Raw genomic sequence first — 12,506 nt, 5'->3', positions numbered from 1 at the left:
GTAATATCATTGCCTAGTAGTTGCTTGCATTGGAAAGAGGATTAGAATAATTTCATACTCTAGCTCCATGTTAGAAAACTCTACACAAACACAATTTCAGCCACATTTCTAGTGATATCCAATTTCCAACAGTTAACTCAAATGTTTCCTTAATGTTAGATTGATTACTTATTTAGTGTAGACACTATGTGGTTATCACATTTACCAGTAAGTTGTTAAAGATTTTTCCAAATGCAAGTACATTGCTTACCCAACAAACCCTGTTGTGGATTTTCAAAATGATTGCCTTAATTAGCATGTAACTGTTTCAAAAAGACACATTCTGGAACCTATGGTGACCTTTTCTCCCCTTCAGCACTAGAGAATGTGTCCGACTTAACTCGATATCTACTGTAAAGCGAAAGGAAAATGTCCCCATGAATGAGCTTTGTGTGGAGGATTTATTATAACAATCTTCACTTTCCTCCTATTTCTTTTCTTCTTAAAAGACAAGGACCCGAGCATAATACATCACTTGTTAAAAAGAACCGCATACATGAGGCTAGCACAATACGTTTCTAATACAATACATCTACAATTACGTCATGGAAGGGCCATGACCACAGGTGTCAGTCAGAAAGGAGAAATGGTTTGCTGAAGGGTTTTTTCTGTCTAAATTGTTTTACTTTGGTGGAAGTGTTATATTTCTTCACACTGTTCTGGCTCCTGCTCTAGAACATGAGACAAGACTCAACAGAGGAATAAGGTGTGGAATACTTGATATACTATAGCTGAGCAAAAATCCTGTGGTTGTGAGTTTTGGGTGTGTGAGTTTGAGGAACTTGTGTCAACATTGGCACATTTTAATAGGTTGCTCATCATTATGGTTAGTGTCAAGCTTTGTAGGGCCTTTTTTTAAATGATTTTGTATACTTATGGATGAGGTAGGTCTAAGTGGTGATAAATCTGAACAATTTATAGTTTGATATTGACAGTGATAAGCAATGCACTTTATGCTAAAACAAATATCAAACACTGAACACATTTCATACATTCGTATAGGCCAAATGAACATACACTTTTCTCTTTACTGTATCTGTGGTTCAGGTGGGAGGCATCTTTCAGAGGAAGGTTAATCTTCACAGTTAATCTTCATTATTCTTGGCTTTATTGATTATGTCTATCCTGCCCACCTCACAATGGTCTTTTCCTTCACCTTGTGGAATTGCCAGCCACTTTTCTTCCCGGCAAAGAGTGGTTGCTATAGCAATAGACTGTTCCATCTAACCACAGATCCAAGTTTTGATTGATGAAAATAGTACCTCAGTGTCTCCTCTCTTAACTGCAGTTGGCTTGGACGAATGGTTCTGAAGATTCACTTGCTCGTAAAAGGACAATATGAGGATGAAATGAGAAAGGAATAGCTGGAGAGGGTATAGAAGCAGCTGACCTGCATCCAGAATACCTAAGGACTACTGACTTGCCTAGTTAAATAAAATTGAGACATGAGTTGTAAGGATCTCTTTACAAATAACACTGTACAAAGCAATGTCCATACCTGTAAGTGAATAATGCCTAAAAAACAAGCAGAATGGTGTCACTCAGAGGTTACCATTAATTCGGAACAATATTATTATCCTGCTAAGTAATGAGATTGTGAAATAATGGACACCATGGGCCACCCCAGACATCACATCAGACCCATGTTACGTCCCAAATGGAACCCTATTCATTTTATAGTGCTCCACTATGGAATAGGGTGCCATTTAGGACCCCAGAACAGAACAGATGTAGACTGACCTCTGGAAAGACTATTCTCTCATGTTGTTCCACTAATTGAAAAGAACGCCTGGGATTTCCAGTTGACACAAATGACTCTAAGCCTCTTTATTGCCTAGGAAAAAGACTCAACATGTTTGCAACAGCTTAACCTTTCTGTCTCCCTATGGGTAATTTAGCACTTAAGTGCAAATTAGGTGACAATAGTCAACTATTTATGGAGAAATGGTTGATTAGATGTTTGAGGCTGGAGATGCTAGTGTCAATCTACTAATGCAGAATAATGTATTACGGTTATTGAGGATATTCAAACACTTGCACCTTCATTTGGATACAGGATTATGGTAAGTGAAGGAAGGAAAAAAACAACATGGAAACAGCTTAACATTTTTGACCTGCTAATAAGGGTTACGGACACTGTGGAATTCTACCATTTACTAAAATAAAACAAAGTAGTTTCAAAACATGATTAGATGATTTCTGATAAATTACCATGGAATTTCAAGGATAGGCCTATTTTTTGAATTTCACAGTTTGTTGTGACTGTTGGACATCATTGTTCTGTGTGTGGTGCTACATGGCGCGCATTCATTCTGTTAAACTGGAGGTGCTCATTTTCATCCTGGTCCATGATGGATACATGTGACCAGCAGCAATGGAAAGGAGCACTGCATACACAGATATGTCACTTTTGTAAATCTACAACTGGGTTTGTTGGATAAGCAGTGCACTGTTCACAGGACTGGACGATTATATAGTAGTTTCATTTGGGTTGTAGTCTGTTCCTAAATTGTATTTTCACCCAGTTATAGCTGCTTTGTACGAGGCCAGTTATGGAGCCCACATCTAAGTGAGTCTGTGTATGTCTCTTCTGCCAACAAACCAACTACAGTACAGACAAACCTACTGTAGTAGACCTACGGTATGCCAATCACAGTTTTTCATATTACATTTTTTTCTAGACATTAGGCCGGCCCATGGTCACATTGAAAATATAATCCAATCTTTAGAGCAATATGCATATGGGGATTATATACAGTATTTTCTTATGTTTGTAGTATTCTGTTTTGTTATATGAAGCTAAACTTAAATGGTAGGTTGAAATAATACCGTGTCCTGAGGTACCCTGGGACTTGAGGTGAAGTCTGGTTTTGCAGCAAACAGCCTTTAAATCACACACTTACTCAAGAAATGTTCAATCTGCAAATTGGCCTCTCTCTTTTATTTATTTATTCGTCTTTAATCGAGAGTAGTATCCTGTCTGAGCATTGGGGGTGATGTCATTTGTTTCTTAAGAGTGCCAGTGGTGAAGAGTATGGCTTACCTCATGCTAAAAGACTAATTCAAGGTAGACATGGTAGGTTTTTGAGCTCGAATGACCAAGAAATCTGTCTGTGTAAGTCTGGTGTCATGGTATACGGGAAAGGTTTCCAACCATTCTATTAACTTCATAGGCACAATCCAACCTAGAACACTTGAGATCCTTACACTCAATTCTTACATTTATTTTCTTCGACCTTTGTCCCATGTGTTTTTATGTTCCACCACCAGTATACTGAAGAGTGTCCTCATTTGAAAATGTTACGGATTGAGTATTTGAGTCCTTCTAAGACTCTTAACATAGTTTGAGGATTAGGATCAATGTTGTTTTTAATCTGAACATTTTAACAATTCATTCCTGAATTCCGCCTCTTAATGACTCAAATGATGTCCTTTACAAATGAATAAAACATAAACACCATAAAATTGAGAGATGGCCTACTGAGATATTACAGCTTGTTATATACTGCGTGTTTCGATAATGCAGAGAGTCTCTGCTATTAGATATTTCTTTCCTATTAATAAACCTACCGAGGCCACATGGTTTTAAAAAATCACAACATGCACCTAAAATGAACCTTACTAATAGCAATGTTGGGCGATTTGGCAAGTCATAGTCAGTCAATAAATAGTATAATAATACTAGTAGGAAAATTGTACATCTTTAGCTCAAGATCTGTGGGTAACTATGCGATTAGAAAGGTTAAAAAAAAAGTAAAACATCACAGCACAATTGAAAAATATATGGCACATAGAAACCAATCGAGGGTGATCTATGGTGATAGGTGGGCTGAGAGTGGCTGAGGGGTGGGATTAAAGAGCTGAGGTCTATGGTGATAGGTGGGATGGGCTGAGAGTGGCTGAGGGGTGGGATTAAAGAGCTTATTTTTGGTAATGTATTATTGTTATGTGACTGCTTAATATAAAAGTACCATGTACAGTTGAAGTCGGAAGTTTACATACACTCCACAAATTTCTTGTCAACAAACTATAGTTTTGGCAAGTCGGTTAGGACATCTACCTTGTGCATGACACAGTAATTTTTCCAACAATTGTTTACAGACAGATTATTTTACTTATAATTCACTGTATCACAATTCCAGTGGGTCAAAAGTTTACATAAACTAAGTTGGCTGTGCCTTTAAACAGCTTGGAAAATTCCAGAAAATAAGCTTCTGAAGCTTTAGAAGCTTCTGATAGCCTGAGTCAATTGGAGGTGTACCTGTGGATGTATTTCAAGGCCTACCATCAAACTCAGTGCCTTGACATCATGGGAAAAGCAATAAGAAATCAGCAAAGACCTCAGGAAAAAAATTGTGGACCTCCACAAGTCTGGTTCATCCTTGGGAGCAATTTCCAAACGAAAGGTACCCTGTTCATCTGTACAAACAATAGTACGCAAGTATAAACACCATGGGACCACGCAGCTGTCATACCGTTCAGGAAGGAGATGCGTTCTGTCTGCTAGAGATGAATGTACTTTGGTGCGAAAAGTGCAAATCCATCCCAGAACCACAGCAAAAGACCTTGTGAAGAAGCTGGAGGAACCAGGTACAAAAGTATCTATATCCATAGTAAAACGAGTCCCATATCGACATAACCTGAAAGGCCACTCAGCAAGGAAGAAGCCACTGCTCCAAAACCGCCATAAAAAAGCCAGACGACGGTTTGCAACTGCACATGGGGACGAAGATCGTACTTTTTGGAGAAATGTCCTCTGGTCTGGTAAAACAAAAATAGAACTGTTAGGCCAAAATGACTTTCATTATGTTTGAAGGAAAAAAGTGGAAGGCTTGCAAGCCGAAGAACTCCATCCCATTCGTGAAGCATAGGGGTGGCAGCATCATGTTGTGGGGGTGCTTTGCTGCAGGAGGGACTGGAGCACTTCACAAAATTGATGGTATCATGATGATGGAAATTCTGTGGATATATTGAAGCAACATCTCAAGATATCCGTCAGGAAGTTAAAGCTTGGTCGCAAATGGGTCTTCCAAATTGACAATGACCCCAAGCATACTTCCAAAGTTGTGGCAAAATGGCTTAAGTACAACAAAGTCCAGGTATTGGAGTGGCCATCACAAAGCCCCAACATCAATCCTATAGAAAATTTGTGGGCAGAACTGAAAAAGCGTGTGCGAGCAAGGAGGCCTACAAACCTGACTCAGTTACACCAGCTCTGTCAGGAGGAATGGGCCAAAATGTACCCAACTTATTGTGGGAAGCTTGTGGAAGGCGACCTGAAACGTTTGACCCAAGTTAAACCATTTAAAAGCAATGCTACCAAATACTAAATGAGTATGTAAACTTCTGACCAACTGGGAATGTGATGAAAGAAATAAAAGCTGAAATAAATCATTCTCTCTACTATTATTCTGACATTTCACATTTTAAAATAAAGTGATCCTAACTGACCTCAGAAAGGGAATTTTTAAATGTCAGGAATTGTGAAAAACTGAGTTTAAATGTATTTGGCTAAGGTGTATGTAAACTTCCTACTTCATCTGTATGTAAAATGTGTATGTAAAATGAATGTCGATGAAGCAAAAAAGCTATAAAAAAACAAAGATATTTGTCCTCTGAAGAGGGGTTAATAATTATATTTTTATTTTAAAAAATAACATATGTAGGCCTACCTGTCAGTGTTTCCACAGCATTAATTTTGCTATGGTGCTGCAACACAAAAAAAATCATTGCCCCATACACTAGTATGTGGACACCCCTTCAAATTAGTGGATTTGGCTATTTCAGCCACAACCACTGCTGTCAGGTGTATGAAATTGTCATACTGAAGAGCAAAGTGACTTTCAACGTAGCACCGTCATACGATGCCACCTTCCCAACAAGTCAGTTCATCAAATTTGGAGCAGTGGAATCGCATTCACCATCTGGCAGTCCGACAGATGAATCTGGGTTTGGCACATGCCAGGAGAACACTAGCTCCCTTAATGCATAGTGCCAACTGTAAAGTTTGGTGGAGGAGGAATAATGCTCTGGAGCTGATTTTCATGGTTCGGGCTCGGCCCCTTTGTTCCAGTGAAGGGAAATCTTAATACTACAGCATACATTCTAGACGATTCTGTGCTTCCAACTTTGTAGCAACAGTTTAGAGAAGGCCCTTTCCTGTTTCAGCATGACAATGCCCCTGTGCACAAAGAGATGACCATATAGAAATGGTTTGTCGAGATCAGTGTGGAAGATCTTGACTGGCCTGCACAGAGCCCTGACCTCAACCCCTTCAAACACCTTTGGGATGAATTGGAACGCTGATTGCGAGCCAGGCCTAATCACCCAACATCTGTGCCCGACCTCACTAATGTTCTTGTGGTTGAATGGAAGCAAGTCCCCACAGCAATGTTCGAACATCTAGTGGAAAGCCTTCCCAGAAGAGTGGAGGCTGTTATAGCAGCAAAGGTGGGACCAACTTCATAATAATGCCCATGAGTTTGGAATGAGATGTTTGACGAGCAGGTGTCCACATACTTTTTGGCCATGTAGTGTATTTCTACAAACATACTTTCGATAATCTGTCCACCTGCAACATCGTTCTAAAGGTTATTTAGCTTTTTGGAACGTTGTCATTCCTCCTCAGACCTCACCCAGTCAAGTCTCACTCCTCCTCCTTAACCGTAGCTTTTTATGCTAATCTCATGCTATTCTACACATTTTGCCATGAGGCTGAGATAAAGTTTTGCAGTTTTAAAGCATTTTCTACTGTTAACACAGTTTTTTTTTACTGTAATTCTAAACATTTAGAATTTTGATATTGTAACTTCCATCCCTGTTCCTCACCCCTCTGAACACATCGACAACAGTCATCCTCGAAACATCATTACCTATCGCTCCAGAAAAGCCGCGGCCCTTGGAAAGCCAAGGAAACAACTACTTCAAGGTCTCAGAGCGAGTGACATCCCCGATTGAAACACTACTAGTGTGCACCGCTAATAGCCATCTCAGGGATGGGCAACTTAATAGACTCGATCCTCTCAATCCGTCCGTATATCGTGTGAGACACATTTGACAGAAGTACCGAAAGTAACAAAAATTCTAGTATCGAATAATTTTTCATGTTCGAATAACGAAAAAGTACCTACGTTTCGGTATACCATGCAATACTATTTGAGAGAAGATTTAGCAATTTTATAACACATTTCATGCAATTCTACTAATTTTGCCATGGGGCGGAGAGGAAAATGTGCTGTTTTACCGCACATTTTCTGCAATTCTACACATTGTTTGCAGTTTTTAATATATCTGAGTGAGACTGACTAACAAAATCAATGGGGGCCCCTCCGGCCTGTAATTCCACCATGATAACAAGTTTAGATGGCTGGATGCTAAACTAACTTAGCAATGTAAAAAATGTTAGCTGATATGGGCTAATTGAGTGACTATCAGTAACTGGCATAACAAGAGTAAAACTACTGATGCACAACCACATTTCAAATTGCACCTTGTGTAGTCTACTATTCTAACTCACAACAGTAAGTTGAGACCACGCCTGAGTTCCTAAAAATAATAATCATTGAAAAACAACACACTTTTTTGGGGGGTGGGTATTGATCCGAGGGCCTTCAAAATGCGGGTCGCATGGGCCACAAGTTCCCTATCCCCGAGCTAGCCATTTCACACCGGTTGCCCTATGGATTAGTTCATACGTCATTCTACAAAAATGTATCTGTGCCCAGTGGCATGTGTTCATGACTTTAGTACAACATGTGGTTAAGCAAGGTGAATACATATTAATGCCAGAGTAGTACAGGTAGCAGTGCCTTCTCTAGAAAACAGATTTTGTACTAAAGTCACAAATACTACAAATACTTATGTCATGCAATAACATACACATTTATTTCTTAAAAATCATACAATGTGATTTTCTGGATTTTTGTTTTAGATTCCGTCTCTCACAGTTGAAGTGTACCTATGATAAAAAATGACAGACCTCTACATGTTTGTAAGTAGGAAAACCTGCAAAATTGGCAGTGTATCAAATACTTGTTCTCCCCACTGTACACAGAAATCCCATTCACTTGTTTTACTGTCACACTGGAATTAGTAGCCATTGTTGGTGTAAGAGCAGTTGCTGACCCATAAAGTTCAGCTGACCCTACAGATGCTTGCCATTGGAAGACTGGTGGTGATAGGCACAGAAGTCCAGAGGCAGAGGGAGATTGCAATAAACTCCCCTACATGTTAATCCCCATTGAGGGACATTCCGTTTGCTTCCCAAATTGCACCCTATTCCTTATACAATTCACTACTTTTGACGACTGTGTCCCTCACTTCACATCCTCCTTAGATAATGTATTCTGACCTGCATATGTTCTCTGTGCAACTAACCTGCATCGAAATTACTATGCAGACCATAGTGGCAGATTTAAATGTAGGCATAAGAGGCAATTGCCCCAGGCATCACATCATCAACGGGATTCGTGAGCCGGCATTATAATAAAAAAAATACGAGCCTCCCACCTCCCAATAATTTATTTCAATATGAATATAATTCAAGTGTATCTCATAATAATACAAAAAAAAGTGTCATTAATCAGGAATGAATGTTAAGTGGCCTATTGACACTGTCAACCCTGCTATTTGAATAGCATGGAGCAAAAATCGGGTTGTCAAGTGGAGCCAATCAGGTTCTTTACTTCACATACATTGACGAGCTATCAAATATAGAGCACTAGAGCAGAATGAAGCCAACTCATTCACGCGTCTGGACCGGAGTCTGGGCTACGGCTATCCATTTTCGAACAGCGATTTCTGAAGCAGCAGCAGCACAGCTCCAATGTGCTCTGGGCGCAGCGACATACAACATAACTGTCATTACGGCACCTGCTTCAGTTGAGGGTCGTTTGACATCCTCCTTCTAGAGTAGAGAGAAAGAAACGAGGAAACTGATACAGGGTAGAGAGTGAGATACTCCGAAATAAGCGAGAGGATATAGTCAGCCTACACCACAGGAACCTAAAGACAATTAATCCAATGGACATGATGCTGATGTCGATAAGACTTGCGCTTGTGGGCTTCATCTGCCTGTCTTTAGTATCCGCTGGCTTCGCCTGTGGTCCAGGTAGGGGATATGGAAAAAGAAGACATCCGAAAAAACTGAAGCCTTTGGTTTACAAGCAGTTCATTCCCAACGTGGCAGAGAAGACCCTTGGGGCCAGTGGCAAATACGAAGGGAAGATCACAAGGAACTCTGAAAGATTTAAAGACCTGACACCAAACTACAATCCTGACATTATTTTCAAAGATGAGGAAAACACTAATGCTGACAGACTTATGACACAGGTGGGGATAGTAAGACGTATAGTGAGACATTGAGTAAGCGCGTGGAGAATAATGAATGACAGCTCAGTTTGAAGTGACAGTTGTTAAACATCGACGAATGACATTTATGGTTACTCTGCAAACCTATGTAGGCTTTGATAGTTTGAAATGGCTTAAAATCGATCTATGCACCATATCGGGCTATTTCTGTATATGGACAGTTCTACCCTTTATGTCTCCAGTTGGGCTTATCCGAGCATGAACATTAAGACGTCGTTATGGATGCCCCGTGCACGACTGCTACAACTCATTAAAGGGGTTGGTTCTAGACGGTTAATGTTAGGCTATGATACACTTGAACTATAGACTACCCCCCCCCTTCCTCCCTCCCTCCCATCCCTCTCTCAGTCGTTCAGTAAGTCTATGATCTATCAATAACAAGTTATCCTTTCAGCTGGACCCATAACAATAGGCATTAACAATAGCCTACATCTCTGCCTCTGTTTATCTGTCTGTCTCTGTCTGTATATTGCTCTCATTCTTTCTTTCTTTCCCTCTCTCTCACTTACACACACGGACGCAGAAAGAGAGAGAGAGAGAGAGAGAGAGAGAGGAGAGAGAGAGAGAGGAGAGAGAGAGAGAGAGAGAGAGCATTGTTCATTTTTGTTGTTTTTCACCTTATATATTCACTTTGTATGTTGTCTACCTCACTTGCTTTGGCAATGTTAACACATGTTTCCCATGCCAATAAAGCCCTTGAATTGAATTGAATTGAGAGAGAGAGAAGGATTCCTTCTGAATTTGACTCTGATATTTAAACTTAATTCTGATGTGTAGATGGGTCAACTGATTTTAGTTGATGTAATAGTAGATGTAATTTGTCATTTTATCCTAAACAGTTGCGTTATGTATTGCCTGTGGATCTATGCTTAAATTGCATAGTTCGGAGGCAGGAGCCCAAGACCTATATAGACAACTTTTTCCTCTAATTATGACTTGGTAAAATCTGACTGAACAATAGCCTACTTTTTAGTACCACTCAGTTATCGATCGAAAGTGGCTTGGGATTTGTATGTTTTAATTTGACCGATGACAGCCGCAGGGTCTCTGGGGTGGTCAGTTGCATTTGATGCTCGTTCAAGCGTGCAATGGAAGTTATGCAACCTCTACATATATCTATGAGCCACACACATATGATAAGAATCATAAAAAAATTATGTAACATCGAAAAATTACTCAACAGATGCTTCTATATACGACTCTGTCTTCACCCGGTCTTGTACACGCTATAGACCGATATTGAGTGTGTGTGTGTGTGTGCGCGTGTGAGACCCTCCTGTTTAACCCCTTGTGTTTCCTGATATCTCAATTATCTTTCTCTCATTTTCAGAGATGTAAGGACAAACTGAACTCTTTAGCTATTTCAGTCATGAATCAGTGGCCGGGAGTGAAGCTGCGCGTGACAGAAGGCTGGGACGAGGATGGACACCATTTCGAAGAATCTTTACACTATGAAGGAAGGGCTGTAGATATCACCACCTCTGACAGAGATAAAAACAAGTATGGAATGTTATCCAGGCTCGCAGTAGAGGCGGGTTTCGACTGGGTCAATTATGAATCCAAAGCCCATATTCATTGTTCTGTGAAAGCAGGTAAATAACAAATGATCAAATAATATTAATACTGTATGTACATTTGAAATGTTGTCCAAAAAAATGTAATTATTTCCACAACCGTTCATGAACTGTGTATTACATACGTGGTACGTAGCTATGCCAAGAAAACAATGTATTCGTTAAGTTTTGTGTTCGATAGGCCTATGTATGTGCCTTGTTGTTACAAAGTTATAAGACAATGCCTGTGACTCATGTTGCAGGGTAGCGGATCAACTGCTATGCCCCATTTGTTAGAGCAGTAGGTCCCATATTTGTCCAGGTCATTCGGTTTACATTTATACATTTATATGGCAATAGTGACTTGGTCAAAATTCTGTATTATTTAATTATATGCATTCTCCGCTCTTCTCTAGAAAATTCAGTTGCTGCAAAATCGGGTGGCTGCTTCCCAGGATCCGCCTCAGTTCTTCTCGAGGATGGTCGGAGCAAGCTGGTAAAGGAACTGGAGGTGGGCGACAAAGTGTTAGCTGCAGACAAAGAAGGACATATTGTATCTAGCGATTTCCTTATGTTCATGGACCGAGATCCAGTAACAAGTCGAGAATTTTATGTTTTTGAAACGGAGAAGCCCAACAGAAAGTTAAGACTGACGCCGGCACACCTTGTCTTCGTCACAAATAACGTTACGGATGGCGATATGACTGCAGTGTTTGCCAGTAATGTAAAACCTGGGCAGCAGGTGTTTGTCGTGGACGAGGCACTAGACCACCTAAAGGCAGTCACCGTGGAAAGGATTTACGTGGAAGAATACGAGGGATCTTATGCACCAGTGACTTCACAAGGAACCATCATAGTTGACCATGTTTTGGCGAGCTGTTACGCGGTAATCGAGGACCACAAATGGGCGCATTGGGCCTTTGCACCAGTCCGGTTGGGTCACGCGTTGACGTCTTTGACAGGTCTAGTCAAAGAGCGCGAGGAAATCCCTCAGAGAGATGGAATAGACTGGTACTCAGACATTCTATACCACATAGGGACATTGCTGCTGGACAGAAACTCCTTTCATCCCCTTGGAATGTCACAAAGTTGAGACCATTTCACAGACACAATGTTCTTAAAGATGGAAATACTTTTGGGCACTGGAGCCATACATGTATATTCTTATTTATTATCTTATGTATTCCTCCTATCATGAACTAGTCGAATTTATTCGTCTAGAATAGTGTGAAAAATCTGTGAAAAATGTATTTCTAAACATGTTTTTTTTTTAAGTTTAATGTTATGTGAACTGACTTATATTTTCATGGATGAACATGAAGCATTGCCTCAATAAATTATATTTGTGTACATGTAGCTTGTATGTTAGCCTGAACAAATACATTCTCACATTTCGTTTTCCAAAATCAACAATACATAGATAGTTCAACAACAGAAAAATGAGTTATCCTATGAAATAAGTGCCTTTATGTCTGTAAATGCATAAATGCTCAAGCCTACTGAAAACGATTAGTCGAATTCAAGGAGTGCAATAAAACTTAGAAA

At 40.0% G+C, this 12,506-nt stretch overlaps 1 protein-coding gene across 1 annotated transcript; it reads left to right on the top strand.

Moving 5' to 3' along the window:
- Positions 1-9,060: 9,060 nt before the first annotated feature.
- On the top strand, positions 9,061-12,283 carry LOC118395113 (tiggy-winkle hedgehog protein-like). Its single transcript, XM_035788896.1, has 3 exons — positions 9,061-9,369; positions 10,739-11,000; positions 11,378-12,283. The coding sequence occupies exons 1-3, from the start codon at positions 9,061-9,063 to the stop codon at positions 12,052-12,054; spliced, it is 1,248 nt and encodes a 415-aa protein (XP_035644789.1). The 3' UTR covers positions 12,055-12,283.
- The last annotated feature ends 223 nt before the right edge of the window (positions 12,284-12,506 follow it).

The sequence above is a fragment of the Oncorhynchus keta genome, chromosome 15, assembly GCF_023373465.1.
Source record: "Oncorhynchus keta strain PuntledgeMale-10-30-2019 chromosome 15, Oket_V2, whole genome shotgun sequence".
Taxonomy (NCBI): Eukaryota; Metazoa; Chordata; class Actinopteri; order Salmoniformes; family Salmonidae; genus Oncorhynchus; species Oncorhynchus keta.
The sequence above is the reverse complement of the archived record's forward strand: the minus strand, read 5'-3'. Positions and strand labels throughout refer to the sequence as shown.

Bases quoted from the DNA above. Each gene is read 5' to 3' on its own strand.
- LOC118395113 (XM_035788896.1), top strand. From the start codon at position 9,061: ATGGACATGATGCTGATGTCGATAAGACTTGCGCTTGTGGGCTTCATC. The intron at 9,370-10,738 runs GTGGGGATAGTA...TCTCATTTTCAG, and splicing joins CTGACAGACTTATGACACAG to AGATGTAAGGACAAACTGAA. The intron at 11,001-11,377 runs GTAAATAACAAA...GCTCTTCTCTAG, and splicing joins TCATTGTTCTGTGAAAGCAG to AAAATTCAGTTGCTGCAAAA.